Source organism: Perognathus longimembris, chromosome 8, assembly GCF_023159225.1.
Source record: "Perognathus longimembris pacificus isolate PPM17 chromosome 8, ASM2315922v1, whole genome shotgun sequence".
Taxonomy (NCBI): domain Eukaryota; kingdom Metazoa; phylum Chordata; class Mammalia; order Rodentia; family Heteromyidae; genus Perognathus; species Perognathus longimembris.
The window spans coordinates 63,173,856-63,197,665 of NC_063168.1; the positions used below are offsets into that span (position 1 = coordinate 63,173,856).

A 23,810-nucleotide genomic window follows, 5' to 3' on the forward strand; every position below is an offset into this window, starting at 1 on the left:
TAAGAAGTTTATCAAGAATGAATGTGGGGGGCTGGGGATATAGCCTAGTGGCAAGAGTGCCTGCCTCGGATACACGAGGCCCTAGGTTCGATTCCCCAGCACCACATATACAGAAAACGGCCAGAAGCAGCGCTGTGGCTCAAGTGGCAGAGTGCTAGCCTTGAGCGGAAAGAAGCCAGGGACAGTGCTCAGGCCCTGAGTCCAAGGCCCAGGACTGGCCAAAAAAAAAAAAAAAAGAATGAATGTGGGTGGGCTGGGGATATAGCCTAGTGGCAAGAGTGCCTGCCTCGGATACACGAGGCCCTAGGTTCGATTCCCCAGCACCACATATACAGAAAACGGCCAGAAGCGGCGCTGTGGCTCAAGTGGCAGAGTGCTAGCCTTGAGCGGGAAGAAGCCAGGGACAGTGCTCAGGCCCTGAGTCCAAGGCCCAGGACTGGCAAAAAAAAAAAAAAAAAAGAATGAATGTGGATCTGGGAAGGGTTAAATGAGTATGAATGGGAAGAAAGAATGAGCTCAAAGGAAAAATTTTTTTGAGTGAGTATTAAGATAATCTTGAAGGAGACAGTAAAGAGGAAAGGAGAAAAGGGAGAAGACAAGGAGATTGGATATAAAAATGGTGTTCATTGACCACACAGTTCTTGGGGAAGCAGAACCCAGAGCTTAGGTTAAAGGATTAAATGGAAAAAATAAAAGAATACTTGTAACATGGGGGAAATGGATGCATTTAAATCTGTTAGTAGAAAGTAAGAAGTAAACTGCTATAGGACTTAAAATTGTAAATATACTGTTGGAAAGGACCTTCCTGAACAGGTTACAACAGAGAAGAACTTACCCCGAGACAGAGGAGGGGTGCAGAAACAAGAAGTCTTACTGATTTTTAAATGTAAACATTAGGGAGTTCTAGGAGTTAATGAATTAATGGAGCAAAATTTTTAGCTAGTAATGAGAAGAATGGGTGAAATATTAGGTGGTTTCAAGAGAGAGAAGTAGGTGTTACGTGGACATCTTGGTGGAGGTTGTGGGGATGCATGCATGGTAAAGGAAATCAGTAACTGTTGAGCAGTGTTGGATGCTTATTTGAAGTTAGAGGTCATGAGTTTAAATTGAAGACTGTGTGCCTAATTATATGATTTTGTTTCCCCAGTAATGGTTAGCTGTTTAGATATAAGCACACAAAAGGCTGATGAATTAGGTTGATGAGTTCATTCAGATTCAGAGCCAAGTGGGAAGAATAAAGAAATTACAGATTTAACATAAAAACTATGATAAAAATGAAGTTAATATTTACTAGACATGAAAGAATGTGAGGAGAAGAAGTGATGACAAAGAAAGAGAAGGGCCAACAGAATGGAAATCTCAGTGAGAAAGAAAACTTAAAATGGCTGTGCCAGCTATAAGAAAAGCTTCAGGGCTGTTTTAGGGTTTTGTTGTTGTTGTCGTCGTCAATTATCTATAAAGATGTCACAGGAAATAGTGAATATGAAGAGAATTAGAGAATAATGAAGATGAAGAAATAAGGATCAATACCCTGGTAGTTAATAAATGTCAATGAAAAGGGAAAAAGAATGGTATTGCTGGGCAGTATAAGCCACAGAAAAATAGAGACTGTAATAGTGAGGGGAAATTATACTCTGGAAATGCCAATGAAGACCAGGGAAAATACTGTAATTGTATTTGTATTTGTAATTGTAATTGATATAAATATAGTGTAGAATGATAAACTGAGAGAAAACTAGAAAAGCAGAGCCCTTAAGGATATGGCCTAGTGGCAAGAGTGCTTGCCTCGTATACATGAAGCCCTGGGTTCGATTCCCCAGCACCACATATATAGAAAACGGCCAGAAGTGGCACTGTGGCTCAAGTGGTAGAGTGCTAGCCTTGAGCAAAAAGAAGCCAGGGACAGTGCTCAAGCCCCGAGTCCAAGCCCAGGACTGGCAAAAAAGAAAGGATGAGGAGATAAGACAATTTCCATTTAGAGAAGATATGTGGATATGTAGTTCCTGATGAGTAACAGGAGGTTCCAGGAGTGTGGAGGAATTTAAGGAGATGAGTGAAGGATCGGGTCAGATCAAGGAATAAACAGAAGGGATAAACAGAGATAAGAATTTAGGTGATAGATGTGGGCAGTTGAATCTCAGTATGGGTCTTTGCTGTAGTTACTGAGCCTCCCTTCTAATTGTCAGTTATGTTTCTACCCTTCTTTCAAGTAGCTGCACTGTTTTCTAATGTGCTATAGAGTTTTGAGGATAATTTATGCAAGTGTTTGGTTTCCATGTTTACAATTTTTACAGCTTTCTTATTAATATTTTAAATGGAAATGTCAATAAAATGTCAAAAAAAAAAGAATTTAGGTGATAGAGAATGATGAGAAAAGCTAGAATGAAGAGCTAGGTGAGACAGAACTGGTCCTGATGTTTTGAATTAGATCAGGAGTTTCCTTTTAATGCTGTTGTTCAGAGGCACAATAGTACATCTGATATGATTACTCCGTTAGACTAATTATGGTGGTGATAATAGTAAAATATTTTAAATTAGTTCTTAAGAAATTATCTTTTTTTTTTTTTTTTTTTTTTTTGGCCAGTCCTGGGGCTTGGACTCAGGGCCTGAGCACTGTCCCTGGCTTCTTTTTTTTTTTTTTTTTTTTTGGCCAGTCCTGGGCCTTGGACTCAGGGCCTGAGCACTGTCCCTGGCTTCTTCCCGCTCAAGGCTAGCACTCTGCCACTTGAGCCACAGCGCCGCTTCTGGCCGTTTTTCTGTATATGTGGTGCTGGGGAATCGAACCTAGGGCCTCGTGTATCCGAGGCAGGCACTCTTGCCACTAGGCTATATCCCCAGCCGAGGCAGGCACTCTTGCCACTAGGCTATATCCCCAGCCCTCTGGCTTCTTTTTGCTCAAGGCTAGCACTCTGCCGCTTGAGCCACAGCGCCACTTCTGGCCGTTTTCTGTATATGTGGTGCTGGGGAATCGAACCCAGGGCCTCATGTATATGAGGCAGGCACTCTTGCCACTAGGCCATATCCCCAGCCCCAAGAAATTATCTTTTATTAGACCCTATATTACACATATACAGAATTGGTGATCATTTTTACTCTTTTTTAGTTAAGTCATCTCAGGATAAATAGCAAAGCCAATAAGTTCAAAGTTAAGACATTGAACAGGCTATAATTCACTAAGAATATTTATATATTATTCAGTCATTTGCAGTGAAGTGCAATGAAAAGTATTGCCACTTGCCAGTTGTGTAACTACTTGTCATTTACCTCTCTAGTGCAACTATTTGTCACTGCTTTTTTCATTTAATAAGATGAAGCTGACAGTATATGCTTTCTTCTTTGCACAGTGTTATGATTAAATCAAAGTGTGTATATACATATATGCACACACAAAACTGTTTTGTGAACTCCTATGTACTTTTGAAATTTTTTCTGTCATTAGCAAAGGAGTTGTCTAGAGTCTTTGAAATACCTTTGGTGAATTAGAAAGAAAATCACTATGAACATGAGCAAAAACTGAGGGAGTGCTTTTCTGGAAAGGTAAAGCAGAGTCTGTCCATAGCTGTGGCTTCCTCCAGGGCATTAGGTCTTATCTTGTGCTTCCAAGGATTAGAGATAAGCTATTTGCAGATTCACCTCCTGGTGACTAGGTGAGATTTTTTTTTCTTTTATAATCCTTTTAATACTTATTTATTTTTATTTGCATACATTAGTTGCACAAGGAAGTTGGACACGTTCCACTCATATCCCAATCAACCTCATTCCTCTCTCCTCTACTTCAACCCCCATATTAAAACAATATCAGCAGGTTTTATTTTTTTTCCTTTTTTATTTTCTTTTTTATTGTCAAAGTGATGTACACAGAGGTTACAGTTTCATGCGTTAGGCATTGGATACATTTCTTGTACTGTTTGTTACCTCCTCCCTCATTCCCCCCTCTCCCTTCCCCTTTCCCTCTCCACCCATGAGTTGTTCAGTTGGTTTACACCAAACAGTTTTCAGCAGGTTTTAATTGTTTTGTTTTCATACATGCAAATTACCTACATTGACCACATTCATCCTCATTCACCTTCTTAGTTAGCACTCTTCCAGCTGTGCCCCCCATTTTCCTTTACTTACAGGTCATTCATTTTTTTCTTTCAATATATATTAATTTTGTACCAAGGGGTTTCACTGTGGAATATAGTAAAAATATAATAGATTTACTCGGAAAGACCCTTCACACAAAATGAGACTAGTGTATGCAGATAATAATTTGACTAACTCATTTGGAGATGAAGATAATTAGTCCTTTGGATTGTAAGTAAAAATCTTACATGACTATATTCTAGGACCTAGAGAAATGTTTCACAAACTCATAAGGAATTAAGGAAGTATTCTTTTCCTTTAGGAGATTCATTTTAGGTCTACCTTTGGAACTTCTTTTCTCCAGAGTGAGGCGCAGTAGTAGGAAGTATGGAAGGCATGGGATAGAAATACTGATTTTAAAAGCAAAACTTTTTTTTTTTTTTTTTTTTTTTGCCAGTCCTGGGGCTTGGACTCAGGGCCTGAGAACTGTCCCTGGCTTCTTTTTGCTCAAGGCTAATACTCTGCCACTTGAGCCACAGTGCCACTTTTGTCCATTTTCTGTATATGTGGTGCTGGGGAATTGAACCCAGGGCTTCACGTATACGAGACAAGAACGCTTGCCACTAGGCCATATCCCCAGCCCTAAAGCAAAACTTCTTAACCACATTTATATTATAGACTCTTCAGCAAATTGGTGAAGTCTATAGACTCCTCCTTAAACGAAAATGTATGTTAAATGTGCAAAATGAAACCAGGCACCTGTAATCCTAGCTACTCAAGAGGGTGAGATCTGAGGATCTTGGTTTGAAGCCCACCTGGACAGAAAAGTATATCTCCAATATACTACTCTGAAAAATCCAAAGTGGTGCTATAGCTCAAGTGGTAGAGTGCTAGCCTTGAGCACAAAAAGGCTCAGGGACAGTGCTTAGGCTGAGTTCAAGCACCAGGACTCACCGCGCGCCCCCCCCCCCCCCAATGAAATATATTGGGTATTTTTGTAATTATGAGTTATAAAATATTTTTAAACAATTTGGAGTATATTTGCTTATGTGCTTCTGCTAATTAAAATGATTAATTAAATAACAAGATCTAGTGGCATATCATTTTAAGTCTTGATGTATGTCATATATATGATATATATCAAGTTACATGATATACACGAAAACATCCGTGATTTCTATTGGTGAAAAAAGTCACAAGTACAGGTATTAAATATATTGTGACTTACTGTTTATATTTGACATTGAAGGAAATGGTGTAATTCAGATAAAAGTTAGTGAAATAAAGGTTAATTTTGTCCCTATCCAAGTACCTGAACCTCTGAATTGTACAAAAAAGATTAAGAATCTTGGAAGGTCTTGTGGGCCTCAGGATAAGAACTGCTGCTCTGTAATAAAACCAAGATAATTAGACTTGCTGATTTTTGTCTGCTTTCTCTATCAGTTATAGAGAGAGGTGTGATAAAATCTTCCATTTTAGTTATGGATTTGTCTGTTTTAATTGTGTTAGCTTTTCTTACTTAGAGATTTTGAGGATCTGTTACAGTATACTTATAATGTGGCCTCCTAGTAGACAAACCCCTTTATCATTACACTGTGCTCCTCTAGAAGTACTTCTTGTCTTAAAGATTAATTTTTCTGCCTGGCACAATTACTCAAGACTATAATCCTAGCACTTAGGAAGGCTAAGGCTTGAGGTCCTAGAAGGACTTCAAGTTCAAGGCCATCCTGAGTTAGTGAGTTTGAATTGGACTATATAAGACCCTGTCTCAAAAAGAGAAAGGCGCGCACACACACACACACACACACACACACACACACTCACTCACTCACAGGGACACACAACTTTTTCTGACATTCTGACATTAGTTTACACTAGCTTTTTATTGATTAGATTTAGCATTGGTATATGTTTTTCTGCCTAACATAACTTGTTTGCATCTTGATACTTAAATTGTGTCTTTAATACTCAGTCTGTATTTTAATTGGAGTAATTGGTCTGTTTAATATAATTTGGACTTTATCATCTTTCTCTTTGTCATCTGTTTACCTATGTTGTATTCTTTTTTTTTCTCCTTATACTCTTTTTGATCAAGAGTTTTTCTTCCTCTTATTATATGTCTTATTTTACATTTTTTGTGAATATATATATATTTTTATTTATTTATTTTTATTTATTTTTATTTTTGGCCATTCCTGGGGCTTGGACTCAAGGCCTGAGCACTGTCCCTGGCTTCCTTTTGCTCAAGGCTAGCACTCTACCACTTGAGCCACAGTGTCACTTCTGGCCATTTTCTATATATGTGGTGCTGGGGAATTGAACCCAGGGCTTCATGTATACGAGGCAAGCACTCTTGCCACTAGGCCATATCCCCAGCCCCTTTTGTGGATATTTTAATTTGCATGTTTAATTTATTTACATATACTGTACGTTACAAATTTGTCTACATCTCAGGATTCTTTAACTCCATTATCATCACGTGTGTTCCACATTTGTGTTAGCTGTGTTACTTCTTTGCTTCTGTGCCGGTCATAGAGCTTGAACTCTGAGGCTGGATGCTATCCCTGAACTTCTGTGCTTAAGGCTAGCATTCTGCTATGTAAGCCACAGCTCCACTTCCAGCTTTTCTGGGTGGAGCGGGAGTGGTTGGGGGGGAGGGGGTTAGTTAATTGGCCATAAGAGTCTTATAGGCTTTTCGGCCCAGCCTGGTTTTGAACCACAATCCTCAGATCTCAGCCTCCTGAGTTGCTAGGATCTGTGCGTACACTACCAGGACCCAGCTGTGTTATATATTTTAAACTGCCATTTTTGTCACTGCTTTATACTGCCCATGTTCATTGAGATGTACTTACGTAGCTTTCTGTTCATTCTTGTTCCTTCTTCTGTCTGTGCTTCATCTGGGTGTATTTATCTTCTGCCAGAAGAATATGCTTTAGTGTTTAGTGTGCTTCAAATTTTAATCTGAATAGACCATTCTTTATTTATTTTACTCCTCCCATAAACACTTACTAAATATTTACAAAAGTCCAGAAGACTTTATTTCCTATTAACCGAAAAAAACTTACTCTGATGGACAGGCAATCATATAGTCAGGAAAGGTTGCCTATGATAGAAGGGATGCACAGATCTTGGGAGCCTGGGGCAATGGGCATCTCACTAATTCTGGCAGTTGAGGAATGAGACTAGTTAAGGAATACTTAGAATGCTATCTTCATGGGTCATTTAGAAGGCTAAGCTTACAACCATATTAAGATTGGACATTTATTTGGTTGCTCTCCATTACCAGCTAATACCTATTGCATGAACATATATATATATATATATATCACATATATATCTTAATTTTATCCTCACTGCAACTATGTAAGATATGTGCATATTAAGAAACTGTAAAGAAAACTTTCCTAAGATAATTATAGCTAGTCAGAGCCTGATTTGAACTGCCATGGTTTTATTCCAGACCCATGCTCCTTAACACCAAAGCAACCTGTTGCATAGATCATAGTCAATACATTCTTTTGCTTTTCCATAGAAAAATGCAACAATATAAAACTGTAGAAGCTGATGCTAGCCTTGAGCGGGAAGAAGCCAGGGACAGTGCTCAGGCCCTGAGTCCAAGGCCCACGACTGGCCAAAAAAAAAACTGTAGAAGCTGAGAGCTGAGTAAAATTTTCTATGAACATAGCATCGTATTAATATTGATTCAGGTTGCAAGTATTTTGTTCAGATATGTTTAGACAGACACCAAACAATGCTTAGCTCAGATCTGCCATCTTAACTAAACTTAGAAGAGTTAAACTTCAAATTGTTTGTTTGCATTGATTTTGGTTTGGAAGTGTTCTGTTGTGTGGGAATGGATACCAAACCCTTTTTTTCCCTCCTTTTTTACTACAACATTCTGCTCAAATACTTATATCTCACTTTTTGCCTCAGTTTCTTTTGCTTAAACTTGTTTTTTTTTCTTTCTGCATTTTTCCTTCAAGATTCTGTAAGATTTGTAGTGAAAGAAATCCAGTACAAAATAGTTAAACTTATGAGTAGTTATTGGAGGAATACTAGAACAATCTGCTGAATGGGCAGAAGAATTGTCAACACCGAGCTGTGAAGTTTCCGTGTGTGCTCCCTCTCCACCTCTGTGATCTTTACTTCTCTGTTTTTTTACTTTATTTACTGTTTATCTCTGTTTAATGAGTCCTGAGAAAGGTTTGTTTCTCCAGAGGTTATTCCATGTATCTTAATCCCAAGAAAATTCTGACCCAGTTTGGATTACATTCATGTCTTTTAGACCAATCACACTGAACAAGGAGGTGGGGTGCTATGAATTGTCCAAGAGTAAATAAATACCTCCCCTGGGTAAGAATGGGAGGACCACTAAATTTTAACAAACCTCAGACCACATAGAATGGTAGAGGATCAGTTAAAAGTGAACTACAAACAGATAATCACAAGTTTTCTGCTAAAGCACTTAGCTTTAACCTATGTTTGGGTACCTAGTTGTACTTTTGAGATTGTGAACTATCTGATGACAAATATAATAGATGGGAATCAGGCAGCTCTTTGTATTGAATCCCCTTTGGTTAGGCACTTGGCACACAATTTTATGTTCAGTAAGTAATTGCTTGCTTCAATTCCTTTTTAGAGTGCTTTTCAAACTTTAAGTCATTATAGGCAGCTATTTATCTTTTCCATTTTTAGTTTTGGACAAAATGGTTTAATAAATGCTTCTATTTTTAGTTAGGATTTTTTTTTCTCAAATTTTTATTATCAAACTGATGTACAGAGAGGTTACAGTATCATACGTTGGGCATTGGATACATTTCTTGTACTGTTTGTTGCCTTGTCCCTCATGCATGCCCCCCTCCCTCCCCCCCTTTCCCTCCCCCCCAGGTGTTCAGTTCACTTACACCAAACAGTTTTGCAAGTATTGCTTTTGTAGTTATTTCTCTTTTTTTTACCCTGTGTCTCTCAAATTTGGTATTCCCTTTGAATTTCCTACTTCCAATACCAGTAAACACGGTTTCCAATATACTCAGATAAGATTACAGAGATAGTGTAGGTACAACCATAGGAAGGTGATACAAGAACATCATCAATAATAGAAGCTACAGATACACATAGGACGTTGAAAGTAGTTACAACTGTGATATATCACTTGTTTCCATAACATGGGGTTCATTTCACTTAGCATCATCTTAGGTGTTCCTAAGGGTATAGCTATTGGGCCTTGTGATGCTCTGCTATGGCTTGCCTAAACCTGTACTAATTATTCCCAATAAGGGAGGCCATAGAGTCCATGTTTCTTTGGGTCTGGCTCACTTCACTTAGTATAACTTTTTCCAAGTCCTTCCATTTCCTTACAAATGGAACAATGTCATTCTTTCTGATAGAGGCATAAAATTCCATTGTGTATATGTACCACATTTTCCTGATCCATTCATCTATGGAGGGGCATCTGGGTTGGTTCCAGATTCTCGCTATGACAGATTGTGCTGCGATGATTAGTTAGGATTTTATTGAATAAAAATTACTGACAACTTGGTTAAACTATACAGGCTTATGCTGGTAATCCTAACTACTTGGGAAACTGAGATTGGGAGAATCAAAGTTTGAGGCCACCTGGGCAGAAAAGTTTGTGAACAAAAAGCTGGGCACAGGGGCCATACTTGTTTCCTAGGTGAATCTCAGCCCAGGCCCACAAAGAAGACCTGGGAAGGAAATAAGACCTCATCTCAAGAATAACTGGTGCAAAAAGGGGCTGGAAGTATGGCGCAGCAGTAGACCAGCTTCCTAATAATCTCAAGACCCTGAAGTCAAATCCCAGTACTACCAAGAAAATTCCTTTTTATATGTTATTAAATGAATTGCTTCCTTTTTTTTTTAACTGAAAACTATACTTCAGAAAAAAAGTTTGTTAGAAGATTTTGTGTTCCTTAGAAATGAACTGTTGTAAGTCATTTTAATATTTGCCCAGTAAATACATGGCTCAGGTACTTCCTGTGTTCAAGATTGTTTTATCATCTAGGTATTTTGTAAATTTTATCTTATTTTATTTTTTGTTGGTCATGAGGCTTGAGACTTAGGGCCTGGGCACTGTCCCTGAGGTTTTTCACTCAAGGCTAGCACTCTACCACTTTGAGTTATAGCACCACTTCCAGTTTTCTGGTGGTTAATTAGATAAGAGTCTCATGTCTTTCCTGCCATGGCTGGCATTGACCCATGATGTTCAGATCTCAGCATCCTAAGTAACTATGATTACAGTCATGAGCCACTTGTGCCAGACTCATCTAGACTTTTTTTTATTTTTCAGTTGTAAGGCTTGAACTCTGGGCCTGGGCACTGTCCCTGAGCTCTTCAGCTCAAGGCTAGCACCCTACCACTTTGAGCCACAGTGCCACTTCTGGTTTTCTGGTGGCTAATTGGAGATAAGAGTTTCGTAGACTTTCCTACATGGGCTGGCTTTGAGCCATAATCCTCAGATCTCAGCCTCCTCAATAGCTAGGATTATAGACAGGAACCACTGACACCCAGCTTTCATCAAGATTTTTTTTTTTTTTTTCCAGTCCTGGGGCTTGGACTCAGGGCCTGAGCACTGTCCCTGGCTTCTTTTTGCTCAAAGCTAGCACTCTGCCACTTGAGCCACAGCACCACTTCTGGCCATTTTCTGTATATGTGGTGCTGGGGAATCGAACCCAGGGCCTCATGTATATGAGGCAGGCACTCTTGCCACTAGGCCATATCCCCAGCCCCTCATCAAGATATTTTTTAAACTTTAATATTTAATTTAACTTTAGGATTTTGTCTCTTAATGTAAGTGACATATTAAATAAATTAAAATATTTAAATCATTTGAGTATTGACGTATTTCTGTTTTGTCCTTAGGAACTAAGGGAAAGCTATAATACACAACAGTTAGCTCTTGAACAACTTCATAAAATCAAACAGGACAAGTTGAAGGAAGTTGAAAAGAAAAGAGTAGAACTACTACAGAAAAAGAAAGTAGAAGATGAAGCTACAAGGTAATATAATTCATAATTTTTTATCCTTTATTGCTATTAGAATTCTGAAATTTTGCACATTGCTTTGGTTTTACTATGAAAACTTAAGGGGAATAAAAGGATTATTTGAAGATGTTAATCATATTCCAAACTTTACTAATTAAAGCTTCTTCTTAGGGACCAAATTTTCAGTGACCAGTTTTATGGCTCTTAGCTGAAAAGTATGGACTTTCAGACCTGGATTAGAATTCTTGGTCTGTCACTTACTACTTGGATAACTTTGATGTAAGGCACTCTATTTCGCCTTTCTGAGGCTCAATTTTTTCATCTGAAAAAGGAAACTGATTGTATTCCTTATAGGGAATTGTATAATAATAAACAAATATAATTGAAGTGTCAAGTATAATGTTTTACACGTAATCACTTGTTAGTTTTATATAGGTTTTCCTAGAAAATGTGTTAACATTTCTTCAAAGCTTCTTCAAAGATAAAAGCCTAATGCTTAACTTTATAGAAAAAAATCCAGTTTCAAATTCCATATTGATGTTCTTCTCTTTATGCCACTAAAATAGATCAATTCTTCTATTTATAGCAAGGAGAGGTAAGATAGTTATGATATTAGAAGCCTAAAACCAAAGTTTGAGACTTTGCATGATTTTTTTTCCTAATGCATTGTTTCTGCCAAGTTCTCTAGTATCTAAAATTATTATCATTAGCACTGGAGGCATAGCGCAAGTGGTAGAGTGCCAGCTATGAGCAAAAAAGTTGAGAGCTGAAGGCCCCAGTACTGGCATACACACACACACACACACAACTATTAGTACAGTTAGTTAACAACAATAAGCCAACATTCCTTTGCCTTGCTTAATAATTATGTGACATCTGTGAAAGAGTTAATAATAACTGAGGAGACATGAAAGACATCAGTTAGCCTCTTTTTTTTTTATTTTAAACTTTTTGAAGTTCTAAGGGTTTGAGCTTAAGACCTTATGCCTTCTAGACTAACTCAGTACTGCTGATTCACACCTCCAGCCCTGTTTTCCAGGGCTATTTTTCAGGAGTCTTGCAGACTTTTTTTTAGCCAGGCTGGGCGGCAACCAAGATCTTCCTGCTCTTAGCTTTTCACGTAATTTAGGATGGCAGACATGCAATACTGTGCCCAGCTATGAGTTGAGAAGGTGGTCTTATGGATTTTTCTATCTGGGTAGCTCACAAGTAGAATTACAGGAATGAGCCACTAGCTCCTGACTTGGTCTCTGTTTGTAACAACTTCAAAATAGCCAGTTCTTTTGTTAGTGGATTTATTTATTTAGGCCAGTCCTGGGGCTTGGACTCAGGGCCTGAGCATTGTGCCTGGCTTCTTTTTGCTCAAGGCAGCACTCTGCCACTTGAGCCATAGCACTACTTCGGGCTTTTTTTCTGTGTATGTGGTGCTGAGGAATCAAACTCAGGGCTTCATGCATGCTAGGCAAGCACTCTTGCCAGTAGGCCATATTAGTGGATTTAAACTCAAGTCCTTGCTCTTGCTAGGGAAGTTCTCTGCCACTTGAGTTATATCCTCAGCCCTTCTTGCTTTAGTTATTTTTGGAATAGAGGCTCAAGTTTTTACGTGGTCTGGCCTGGATTTTGTTCCTATTATCTCTGTTTCCTGCATATCTTAGAGTATAGACACCGTGCCCAACCTATTGGCTGAGTTTGAAGAGGGTAGAATCTCACTTTGTGCACATATGGCCTTGAACTATGATCCTCCTCATCTCTGCTTCCCAAGTAGCGGGGAGTACAGACACAACCACCATGTTCAGCCCCCACCATACCTTTACTGACTGACTGCTATGGACTGCGACTCAAGTTGACTTTGGATTATTTCTTGCTCTTGTATTTTTCATAATTCTAGTAGAGGATCCAGGCAATTTACAAATTACTTTAGTACTATTACTCTAAGATCTACTTTTATGGTCTCCTAAGTAGAAATAATAGACTAGTGTAGATGTAAGACAGTAGAATTCTTCATTTGCTCTTAATTTGAGGCATTTAACGTTTCACCAAGGAACTACAGTGATTATATAGACACCATTCAAACTTTCTATTGACATAAAGCTTTTCATTTTGCTCACAATTCCTCTCAAGCCAACAGATCACATTAGTAATACACATTTTCTTTTTTTTTTTTGGCCAGTCCTGGGCCTTGGACTCAGGGCCTGAGCACTGTCCCTGGCTTTCTTTTTTTTTTGCTCAAGGCTAGCACTCTGCCACTTGAGCCACAGCGCCACTTCTGGCCGTTTTCTGTATACGTGGTGCTGGGGAATCGAACCTAGAGCTTCATGTATGGGAGGCAAGCTCTCTTGCCACTAGGCCATATCCCCAGCCCCACATTTTCATTTTATCCTTTGTCTTTACATACAATCTTACTCTGGTGGAGGGAAGAAATCTGAGAACAGACATACATGTAGGATCTTAACAGATCAGAGTTGAATGTTAGTACTATACCTTGATTTGCTTGGCCATTTTCCCAGGCACCTTCCCTTTAAAGGAGGAAAGATTTCTTTTGGTTCATGGTATTAGGAGGTTCAATCCATCGTTGCTGGGCCCTGGGTGAGTGGGCCAAATTTCATGGCTATAGCAGTGTGTTTCTGGAGGAGGCCCTCAGCAACCTACTTTCTCCAACTTGATCCTGCTTCACAAAGTTTTCCATCATTTTTCAAACTAGTGCCACCAGCTGGGGACCAAGCATTCAACTTCAAACCTTAACAATGACCTACAAAGTAGAAATGCTTTATTATCAAAGCGAATGCAAAGGCTTTTTAAGATGATAATATAAAAGTTAACTAGCTTTTCCCAAAGCATTTCCTATTTCATAGCTATGAATTAATTGCCTAAATAGGAATGAGGTTGGATAAGGGGACTAAAAACTGGAAGGGAGAGTCTTTTATAAAGAGTGTAGAAGGGAAAGAGTTTTAGATTTGCTTGCTGAACTTTATATCCACTTGCCTCTCTTCTCTTCTCCTTGGATTTGGAGATGGCTGACTGGAGGTATCATGCTTTCTAGATCACTTATTAGTCCAGGGCTCCTCTTGATTGACTGACTTCCCTTTCATTCATGAACAGTGCAGTTTCTCTCCCCACCCCGAACTCTCTTTGCTAGTTTTCCAGCTAATAAAAGCCAAGATCTTCTATTATGTTTTCATCCTGTATATAAACAATTTTTAGAACACTATAAAAAGTCTTTTTCTTTTATTTAAAGAAAAGCTAAGCAAGGAAAAGAAAACTTATGGCGAGAAAATCTTAGAAAAGAGGAAGAAGAAAAGCAAAAGCGACTTCAGGAAGAAAAAACACAAGAAAAACTTCAAGAAGAGGAACGAAAAGCTGAGGAGAAACCAAGTAAGGATAGATTTGTTCCCCCCCCCCCCCCAAGGCAGCATTACAAAGCCGATAAGTAAACAGATCTGATAGGAAGAAAAAAAAAAAAAGCAGAAAATAAGAAATATAAAGATCTTAGAATTTGAGAAAAGCATTTCAAGGTGGAAAAGAAGTTTATAGACAAATTAAAACAGACTGAGGGTAGAAATCTTAACACAGAGAGAGTTATCACTGACTTAACAAAAAAATCCTGACATAATTTTCAAGTCTTTGCACATTGAAATATTCTCATCAGATGTACCTTTAGATAGACCTGAGTCCATTTCTAAATTTTTTTTTTTTTTTTTTTTTGCCAGTCCTGGGGACTGGACTCTGGGCCTGAGCACTGTCCCTGGCTTCTTTTTGCTCAAGGCCAGCACTCTGCCACAGTGCCACTTCTGGCCATTTTTCTGTATATGTGGTGCTGGGGAATCGAACCCAGGGCCTCACGTATATGAGGCAGGCACTCTTGCCACTAGGCCATATCCCCAGCCCCTCTAAAATATTTTAATAATACAATCTGTTGATAATGGGCTGGGGATATGGCCTAGTGGCAAGAGTGCTTGCCTCGTATACGTGAGGCCCTGGGTTCGGTTCCCCAGCACCACATATACAGAAAAATGGCCAGAAGTGGCGCTGTGGCTCAAGTGGCAGAGTGCTAGCCTTGAGCAAAAAGAAGCCAGGGACAGTGCTCAGGCCCTGAGTCCAAGGCCCAGGACTGGCAAAAAAAAAAAAAAAAAAACCCAATCTGCTGATAATGATACAGTATATTCACTATAGTGATACAATATGTTCAATTTTTTACAAGTAAAAGCATTTATCCAAAAATAAAGTAAAATATTTTAAATTTTATCATCTAATAAGTTTGTGAACTCTTTTTTCTTTAGAACAATAATGATAAACCTATAGCTCTTTCAGCTAATCACTGATCTTTTCATTTGAGCTCTACATGATGGTGCTATTTTTTTCTATTATATTCTGACATCCACAAATCAAACTACATTTCTCTTTGCATTTAATCTTCTTCTACTCTGTACCACTCCTTCCCTTAGATCCTTATGCTTGCCTCAGCCTATGAGTTATTTCTCAGTGTACAACCTCCTACTGTACTTAAGATGTTCACCTTAAGTTCATCTTTCTTTTCTTTATATTATATGACTAGCCAAAGTATTTAAATCTTAACAAGTCTGTATCAGATGGGTTTCATTCTATTTGACACTCTATTTCTGTCTTTTAGATTGTTTGTGTGTGTGTGTGTGTGTGTGTGTGTGTGTGTGCGCACGCGTGCGCGCGCTCCTGCTCATGCTCGTTCATGCTCATGCTGGTACTGGTACTTGAACTCAGAGCCTCACACTTTTATTTGTTTTTTTTCACCCAAGGCAAGCACTCTTACTTTTTACTTTAATAGCTTTTATTAAGCCAAAGCACATAAAAGAGAAGTAGAAAGTTATGATAATTTTGTTCTCTTTAGGTGAGACGGCTAAGGTTTTGGTGAATTATAGAGCATTATACCCCTTTGAAGCAAGAAGCCATGATGAGATGAGTTTTAATTCTGGGGATATAATTCAGGTAAGAACTTATGTATTATTTTTTCCTATGAGTAAGCTGAATATAACACATTGTATTTTATAATATTGATTATAATTTTACACTGTTATTTTTAAAAATATTTTTAAATATCTCCTTTGACCCTTGCAACATATCCCAGAGCTGCCTAAGTTGTTATTATCCCTCCCACATTCTAAGGAATGATATAGAAAACTACACCAATTATGATAGCCAGTCTCTCACTGGTAGATGGGGATGCAGATGTTTGTTGATTTCCAAGTCCAGTGTTCTTTCCTCTCTGCATATTGTTTTGAATTGTTTTTTTAAAAAAGTATTAATTTTCATGTCATGGAAAGAGCATAATAAAAGTAGGACTGGCCAGAGAAGATGCACTAGACTTAAGAGAAAAAACTGGCAACATAGAGCAAAGACGAGTGGCCCATGATCTGAAAACCCTGGCTAAGTGAACATAGCCTTCTAGATAGAGTCACGTTTGCGAACTTTAGGACAAATAAACAAAAAGACACTAATGAGATTTAATTATTTGTATTATTTATTTTAAACTAATTATTATAAGCATCCTTGTTCAAGAAAGATATGTGAATGATGAATGATAGACACATGCAGTTACTACAAAAACTACACATTTCAAGTCTTTGAGACAGATATCAAATCACAGGATCCCTTCCTCTTGCTTGATCCTGGATATCTTTGTTAGTAATAAAACATTAGAATAGATACAATTCTAAGGACTTAGATTAAACTATAGCAAATGGCAATGAATAGGAGAGAAACTTACTAATCCTCCCTTAGAAAAAGTTGAAATAAGCAAATAAAAACACACACTTAATTTGAAGTTTTTTGTGTTTCTTTTTTTGGTCAGCCGTGGAGCTTGAACTCTGGGCCTAGGCACTGTCCCTGAGCTTTTCAGCTCAAGTCTAGTGTTCTACCACTTGAGCCACAGCACCATTTCCTGAATTTTGAAAAGGTACTATGAAACAGAAAGATCTGACCTGATTTTCTTTCTTTCTGTTTTTTTTTTTTTGTGCTTTTTTGTGGGTTTTTTGTTGTTGTTGTTGTTGTTGTGTTTTTTTTTTGCCAGTCCTGGGACCTGAACTCAGGGCCTGGGCACTGTCCCTGAACTTCTTTTTGCTCAAGGCTAGCACTCTACCACCTGAGCCACAGTGCCACCACTGGCTTTTTCTGTATATGTGGTACTGAGGAATCAAACCCAGGGCTTCCTGCATGCTAGGCAAGCACTCTACCACTAAGCTGCATTCCCAGCCCCTGGCCTGTTTTTCTAAACAAAGGCCCAGACAGGTAAATAGGGGCTGGGAATATGGCCTAGTGGCAAGAGCACTTGCCTCTTATACATGAAGCCCTAGGTTCGATTCCTCAGTACTACCTATATAGAAAAGGCCAGAAGTGTCGCTGTGGCTCAAGCGGCAGAGTGCTAGCCTTGAGCAAAAAGAAGCCAGGGACCGTGCTCAGGCCCTGAATCCAAGCTCCAGAACTGGCAGAAAACAAACAAACAAAAAAAAACACAAGTAAATAAAAGCTAAGCACCAGTGGCTCATGCCTGTAATCCTAGCTACTCAGGAAGCTAAGGTCTGAGGATTGTAGTTCGAAACCAATGTCAGCAACAAAGTCTGTGAGACTCCCATCTCCAGTTAACCACAAAAATGCTGGAAGTGGAACTGTGACTCAGGTGGTGTAGAGTGCTCACTTTGAGCACAAAAATTCAAAGACAGTATCTGGACCCTGAGTTCAAGTCCCAGGATGGGCATACACATGTACAAAAATCAAACTAGTAAATAAATAATAACATTTCATGGGGTTGGTTATTTTCAGGCAACTGTTTAAAAAGTTGAAGGGATTAGTTTCTGCAGCCCTAACCAGATATGCTCCTGATACAAAAGGTTTTTTTATATGCTCACAATCCATATAAAATGGATAAATAAGAGCAAATACAGGAAATGACGTTGGTCAAGTTAGTGTAATACAACAGACTGAGAGCAAGCTTGAGAGTCTGCAGATTGGGATTTTAGTCTCTATGATATGTGAATTATAGCTCAATAAGTCATTATGTTAAATGAAAAAATTGCTTGACACCATTGGCTCTTGCTTGGAATCCTAGCTATTTAGGAAACTGAAATCTGAGGATCACAGCTCAAAGCCATCCCAGGTCCAGAAAGTCCATGAGACTCTTTTTGTTTTGTTTTGTTTTTGTTGCCAGTCCTGGGGCGTGGCCTCAGGGCCTTAGCACTGTCCCTGGCTTCTTTTTGCTCAAGGTTAGCACTCTGCCACTTGAGCCACAGCGCCACTTAGGGCTTTTTCTATATATGTGGTGCTGAGGAATTGAACCCAGGGCTTCATGTATACGAGGCAAGCACTATATCACTAGGCCATATTCCCAGTCCTCCATGAGACTCCAGTTAACCACCAGAAAACCAGAAGTAGTGCTGCAGCTTAAAGTAGTTTGAACAGAAGAGCTCAGGGACAATGCCCAGGCCCTGAGTTCAAGCCCCATGACTGACCAAAAAAATTTAAAAATAATTAATTAAACATGCACCAACCATGTAATCTAGCCATTCCACTTTTAGAGATACTTAGCCAACAAAGCATATGTCTGTGAAGACAGATGTTTGTAGCAGCTTTTATTTAGTCATTGTTGCTGTTTTTTTAATAGAAGTTTTATTTGTAATAAATAGCTAAAATCTGGAGACAATTTAAATGTCCATCAACAGGTGACATGATGAGCAAATTATAGAATACACCTACAAAATAAATACTCCAGGGCTGGGATGTAGCTCAGTGGCAAATACTTCCCTCACAAGCTCAACATCCTGGGTTTAGTCCCCAGGACCAAAAAAGAAAAGACAGACAGACAGACAGATAGTTTTAAAAAACAAATAATTACTCAGCAGTGAAAACGAATAATTTATCCTTACTACACATGTGTATATCTCAAAATAACTATGTTGAGTAAAAAAAAAGACAAAAATGATACATATTGCATGATTTTATTCACATGAAATTCTAGAAAATGCAAACTAGTCTTTAGTGACATTAAGTAGGCGGGAAATGTGGTGAGGGACTGGCGGAGTGTTTAATGGAGCAAGAGGAAACTGGTGGAGATGAGGAGTGATGGCTGTGTCCATTATTGTGGTTATAGTGATTTTTCACAAGTTTATAAATGTGTCAAAACATCAGACTTAGCATCTTCAACATAAAAATTGAGGTGGTTTATACCTCAAAGGCTGTTCTTAAAAGTCTTGATTACCTGATACACCATTGTTGGATCTGTGTTTTAGGCAGGTAAAGTGAATGTAGCAAAGAGACATAATTGATTTATTTATTCATTGAAATAAGCAGATATATACTGTGGTAGATAGAATCAATAAAAAGACTGACAGGTGGAACAGATGTAAGTACAACAATAATACCATAGGGTAATACTGACTGTGCCAGTATAACTCTGGCCTGGCTGTGAGTGTTAATAGAATCTTGAAAGTGAGCAAATATTACAGTAATCTTAGATATGAATTGAAGAAACATGAAGTAGATAATGAGAGTGAGAAAAATTCAAAGCGGTTTTTAGTGACAAAGTCAGCTGTTTGACTATAGAGGCATAATAATTAAGTCATTGATGGTACGAATAGTAGAAAGTATTTAGAAGGATTGGATGGAAGAAGATCTGTCTTGGACTTGAGTTAGAGGTTCCCATAGAAAATTCAGTTGAAGATATATTGGAAGGAGTTGCAGGTTTAATAGTGGATTTCTTCCCAAAGAGCTTTAAGATTCATTATTGCATACAGGACTGATCAAACTGTAGGAGTTAGCTGGCTTATTCAGGAAGTGTGTATAGCGTAAGGCAAGAAAGCCAGCAGTAAATGAAACCTGAGGCCATCATTGTTTAAGGAACAAAAACTAGGAAGAAGAGCAAGAGACACTGAGGTTAGAGGCTTACACACTGCAAGAAGGAAATATTTGGAAAAAGAAATGAAACTAGTAAATCATGTGATGTTTTACAAGTTGAAAGTTGTATTTAGAGGTTTTCTAGCTCTGTTCAAGAAAATTCTGTAATAAAAGCACAAAAACTAATAAAAAGAAAACAAACAAGTAATGATTAACTATAGGAAAATAAAAATGGAAACAAATGTGATGAGCAGAATATTATATAACGCAGGTGGAAAATATTTATATATTCCTAATAGCCTAAACATGAAATATAATTAACAAAAAATTTTGATATAGAAACATTGGTAAAACGTAATGTAGCAATAAATAAATCTTTTCCACAATCCAAAGCCAATAGTGTCAAAAACTGAATAAAAAAAAGCCAAGAAATAACACTATAACATTTATGTCATTTAGAGATATAGGTGATAGTATAGAAGAAGACACTAACAGGGCTGGGAATGTGGCTTGTGGTAGAGTAGCATGCATGAAGCCCTGGGTTTGATTACTCAGTACCACATAAACAGAAAAAGCCAGAAGTGGTGCTGTGGTTCAAGTGGTAGAGTGCTAGCCTTGAGCAAAAAGAAGCCAGAGACAGTGCTCAGTCCTTGAGTCCAAGCCCCAGGACTGGCAAAACAAACAAACAAAAAAAACAAAACAAAAAAAAAGAGGGGCTAGGGATATGGCCTAGTGGCAAGAGTGCTTGCCTTATATACATGAAGCCCTGGGTTCGATTTCCCAGCACCACATATATAGAAAATGGCCGGAAGTGGCACTGTGGCTCAAGAGGTAGAGTGCTAGCCTTGAGCAAAAAGAAGCCAGTGGGGCTGGGGATATAGCCTAGTGGCAAGAGTGCCTGCCTCGGATACACGAGGCCCTAGGTTCGATTCCCCAGCACCACATATACAGAAAACGGCCAGAAGCGGCGCTGTGGCTCAAGAGGCAGAGTGCTAGCCTTGAGCGGGAAGAAGCCAGGGACAGTGCTCAGGCCCTGAGTCCAAGGCCCAGGACTGGCCAAAAAAAAAAAGAAGCCAGGGACAGTGCTTAGTCCCTGAGTTCAAGGCCCAGGAATGGCAAAAAAAAAAAAAAAGAAAAAAAGAAATAGCATCCTAGTAATCTGTGGGAAATGCCTTATTTAGTTAAATTGACTGAATTCCAAAACCAAAAATATAATACATTGGTCTTCATCTCTTTCCATTGTAAATGTATCGATTTTGAAGCACAGTTATTTAACCTTTCTTTTTTCCATAGGTTGATGAAAAAACTGTAGGGGAACCTGGTTGGTTTTATGGTAGTTTTCAAGGAAATTTTGGTTGGTTTCCATGCAACTATGTGGAAAAAATGCCATCAAGTGAAAAAGCTCTGTCTCCTAAGAAGGCCTTACTTCCTCCTACAGTATCTTTATCTACTACCTCAACTTCTTCTGAGTAAGTACTGAGCTAGCAGCAGACTTTGTATATCTCTGCCAGTGTATAAATGCTAGTGCATACTTAGGTCAAGCTGGAATATTATTAATATGGGCCGGACTCTCCCAAGAGCATCCTTGATTCTAAATTTAATACTGAAACTTAGTAAATGAAAACATAGGCCACTTATATGTTTATGAATTTATTCCCACTTCAGAATATATATTAGTACTTTATTAGGTTCTAATTATTAAGTATACTTACATTACAATGTTATATTTGCAGACCGCTTTCTTCAAATCAACCAGTATCTGTGGCTGATTATCAAAATGTATCTATTGCAAACCTAACTGTTAATACATCATGGCAGAAAAAGTCAGCTTTTACTCGTACTGTGTCCCCTGGGTCTGTATCACCTATTCATGGACAGGTAGGTTGCCTCTAATTTTTGTGTGCTTTATTCTTTGAGTTTGCTCCTGATTCATATGGCTTGAATGAAGATTTCATATAAAGGCCTCATTCACTTATTTAACCAGAGCTTGTAGAATCCAATTTCTGGGGTTTTTTTTCCTACATAGGATGTGAAGTTGAATGATTAATATTAGATTCTCAATTCAGTATCAAGTGAAAGAGATTTGAACTTGAAGGTTTTTAATTTTTTTCCCTTAAATAAGTCACTTGAAGACTTATGGTACTTTGTTATGTATGTGAACCTCTAATTCAGGGTACCCATTGTAAATATTGTTACATTCATATTATTAAAAAGAAATCGCAAAAGTCAGGTACCAGTAGCTCGTGCCTGTAATGGTCGCTCCTCGGGAGGTTGAGGTCTGAGGATTGTGGCTTGAAGCTAGACTGGAAGGAAAGCCTTTGAGACTTTTAGCTCCAATTAACCACTAAAAAGCCAGAAGGCGAACTATGGCTCAGTGGCAGAATGCATGCCTTAAGCAAAAGAGCTCAGGGACAGCACTCACACCCTGAGGTCAAATATATATATATATATATATATATATATATATATATATATATATATATATATATATTCATACACACACGCACGCACACGCATAAAGCCAAGCACCATTAACTCACACCTGTAATCCTAGCTACTTAGGAGGCTTAGATCAGTTCAGAGGCAACCCAGGCAGAAAAGTCCAGTTAACCACCAAAAAGCTGGAAGTGGCTCCAGTGGTAGAATGATAGCCTTGAGTGAAAAACTAAGGACAGCACCTAGACCCCGAGTTCAAGCCTTGATACTGGCACACGCGCGCGCACACACACACACACACACACACACACACGCATAAAGTAGATAGCCAGTTGATTATAGAGAGTGAAGAGATTGGAGTAAAGATAATTCTTCAGGGCGGGGCATGTGGCTTAGCAGTAGAGTGTTTGCCTAGCATGCATGAAGCCCTGGGTTCAATTCCTTAGCACCACATAAACAGAAAAAGCCAGAAGTGGCACTGTGGCTTAATTGGTAGTGTGCTAGCCTTGAGCAGAAAGAAGTCAGGGACAGTGTTCAGGCCCTGGGTTCAAGCCCCAGGCCCAACAAAAACAAATAATAATAATTCTTCAGAATCATTAGCTATGTAACAAAGAATTATGATTGTCTTTAGTAGGCAGTTCAGGTGGGGTGGGTTTTGGTGGGTTCAAACATGATTAATTACATTTAAGACAGGCTAATAAAAACAACCTGGGGGAAACATCCGTACGAGTATGTCTGGAATTCAGGAGAGAAAGTTACATTGAAGATAGGGATTTGAAGTCAGGCACTGGTGACTCACACCCGTAATCCTGACTACTCAAGAGGCTGAGATTTGAGGATTGCAGTTTGAAGCCAGCTAGCCAGGTCAGAAAAGTCCCCTGAGACTCTTATCTCCAAAAAACCAGAAGTGGCACTATGGCTCAAGTAGTAGAGCACTATCCCAAGCCCTGAGTTCAAGCCCCAGAGCCAGAAAAAAAAAAAAATGGGGATGTGAGAACTCTTGAGGCATAAGTACGATTATCTAGGCATGAGCTGTGCTTCAGGACTATAGGGGTTTTAATTTTGTGATATCATCATTGTTCAGACATCAACATTATACAGGAGAACCTTTTTGCTTGATCAGTAGTGTGACAGCATAGGACCTAAATTAGAAGGGTGCCACTGGAAAGCAAGTTTAGATGATTCTTCTTTTGAAGAAATTTAGGCAGGGCTGGGAATATGGCCTAGTGGTAAAGTGCTCGCCTTGTATACATGAAGCCCTGGGTTCGATTCCTCAGCATCACATATATAGAAAAGGCCAGAAGTGGTGCTGTGGCTCAAGTGGTAGAGTACTAACCTTGAGCAAAAAGAAGCCAGGGACAGTGCTCAGGCCTTGAGTTCAAGCCCCAGGACTGGTGGGAAAAAAAAAAAAAGGAAATTTAGGCAGAACAAAGTTGAGAAGTGATGAGAAAG

General features: G+C 38.7%; 1 protein-coding gene across 5 annotated transcripts in view; it reads left to right on the forward strand.

Moving 5' to 3' along the window:
- Itsn2 (intersectin 2) overlaps positions 1-23,810 on the forward strand; it is a 120,848-nt gene that overhangs the window by 57,903 nt on the left and 39,135 nt on the right. For all 5 annotated transcript variants that reach the window (XM_048353326.1, XM_048353322.1, XM_048353324.1 and 2 more), the window contains 5 exons: positions 10,945-11,081; positions 14,302-14,438; positions 15,928-16,025; positions 21,216-21,391; positions 21,656-21,800. In XM_048353326.1, the coding sequence (XP_048209283.1) occupies positions 10,945-11,081; positions 14,302-14,438; positions 15,928-16,025; positions 21,216-21,391; positions 21,656-21,800 (693 nt within the window). The remainder of the gene's footprint in view (positions 1-10,944; positions 11,082-14,301; positions 14,439-15,927; positions 16,026-21,215; positions 21,392-21,655; positions 21,801-23,810) is intronic.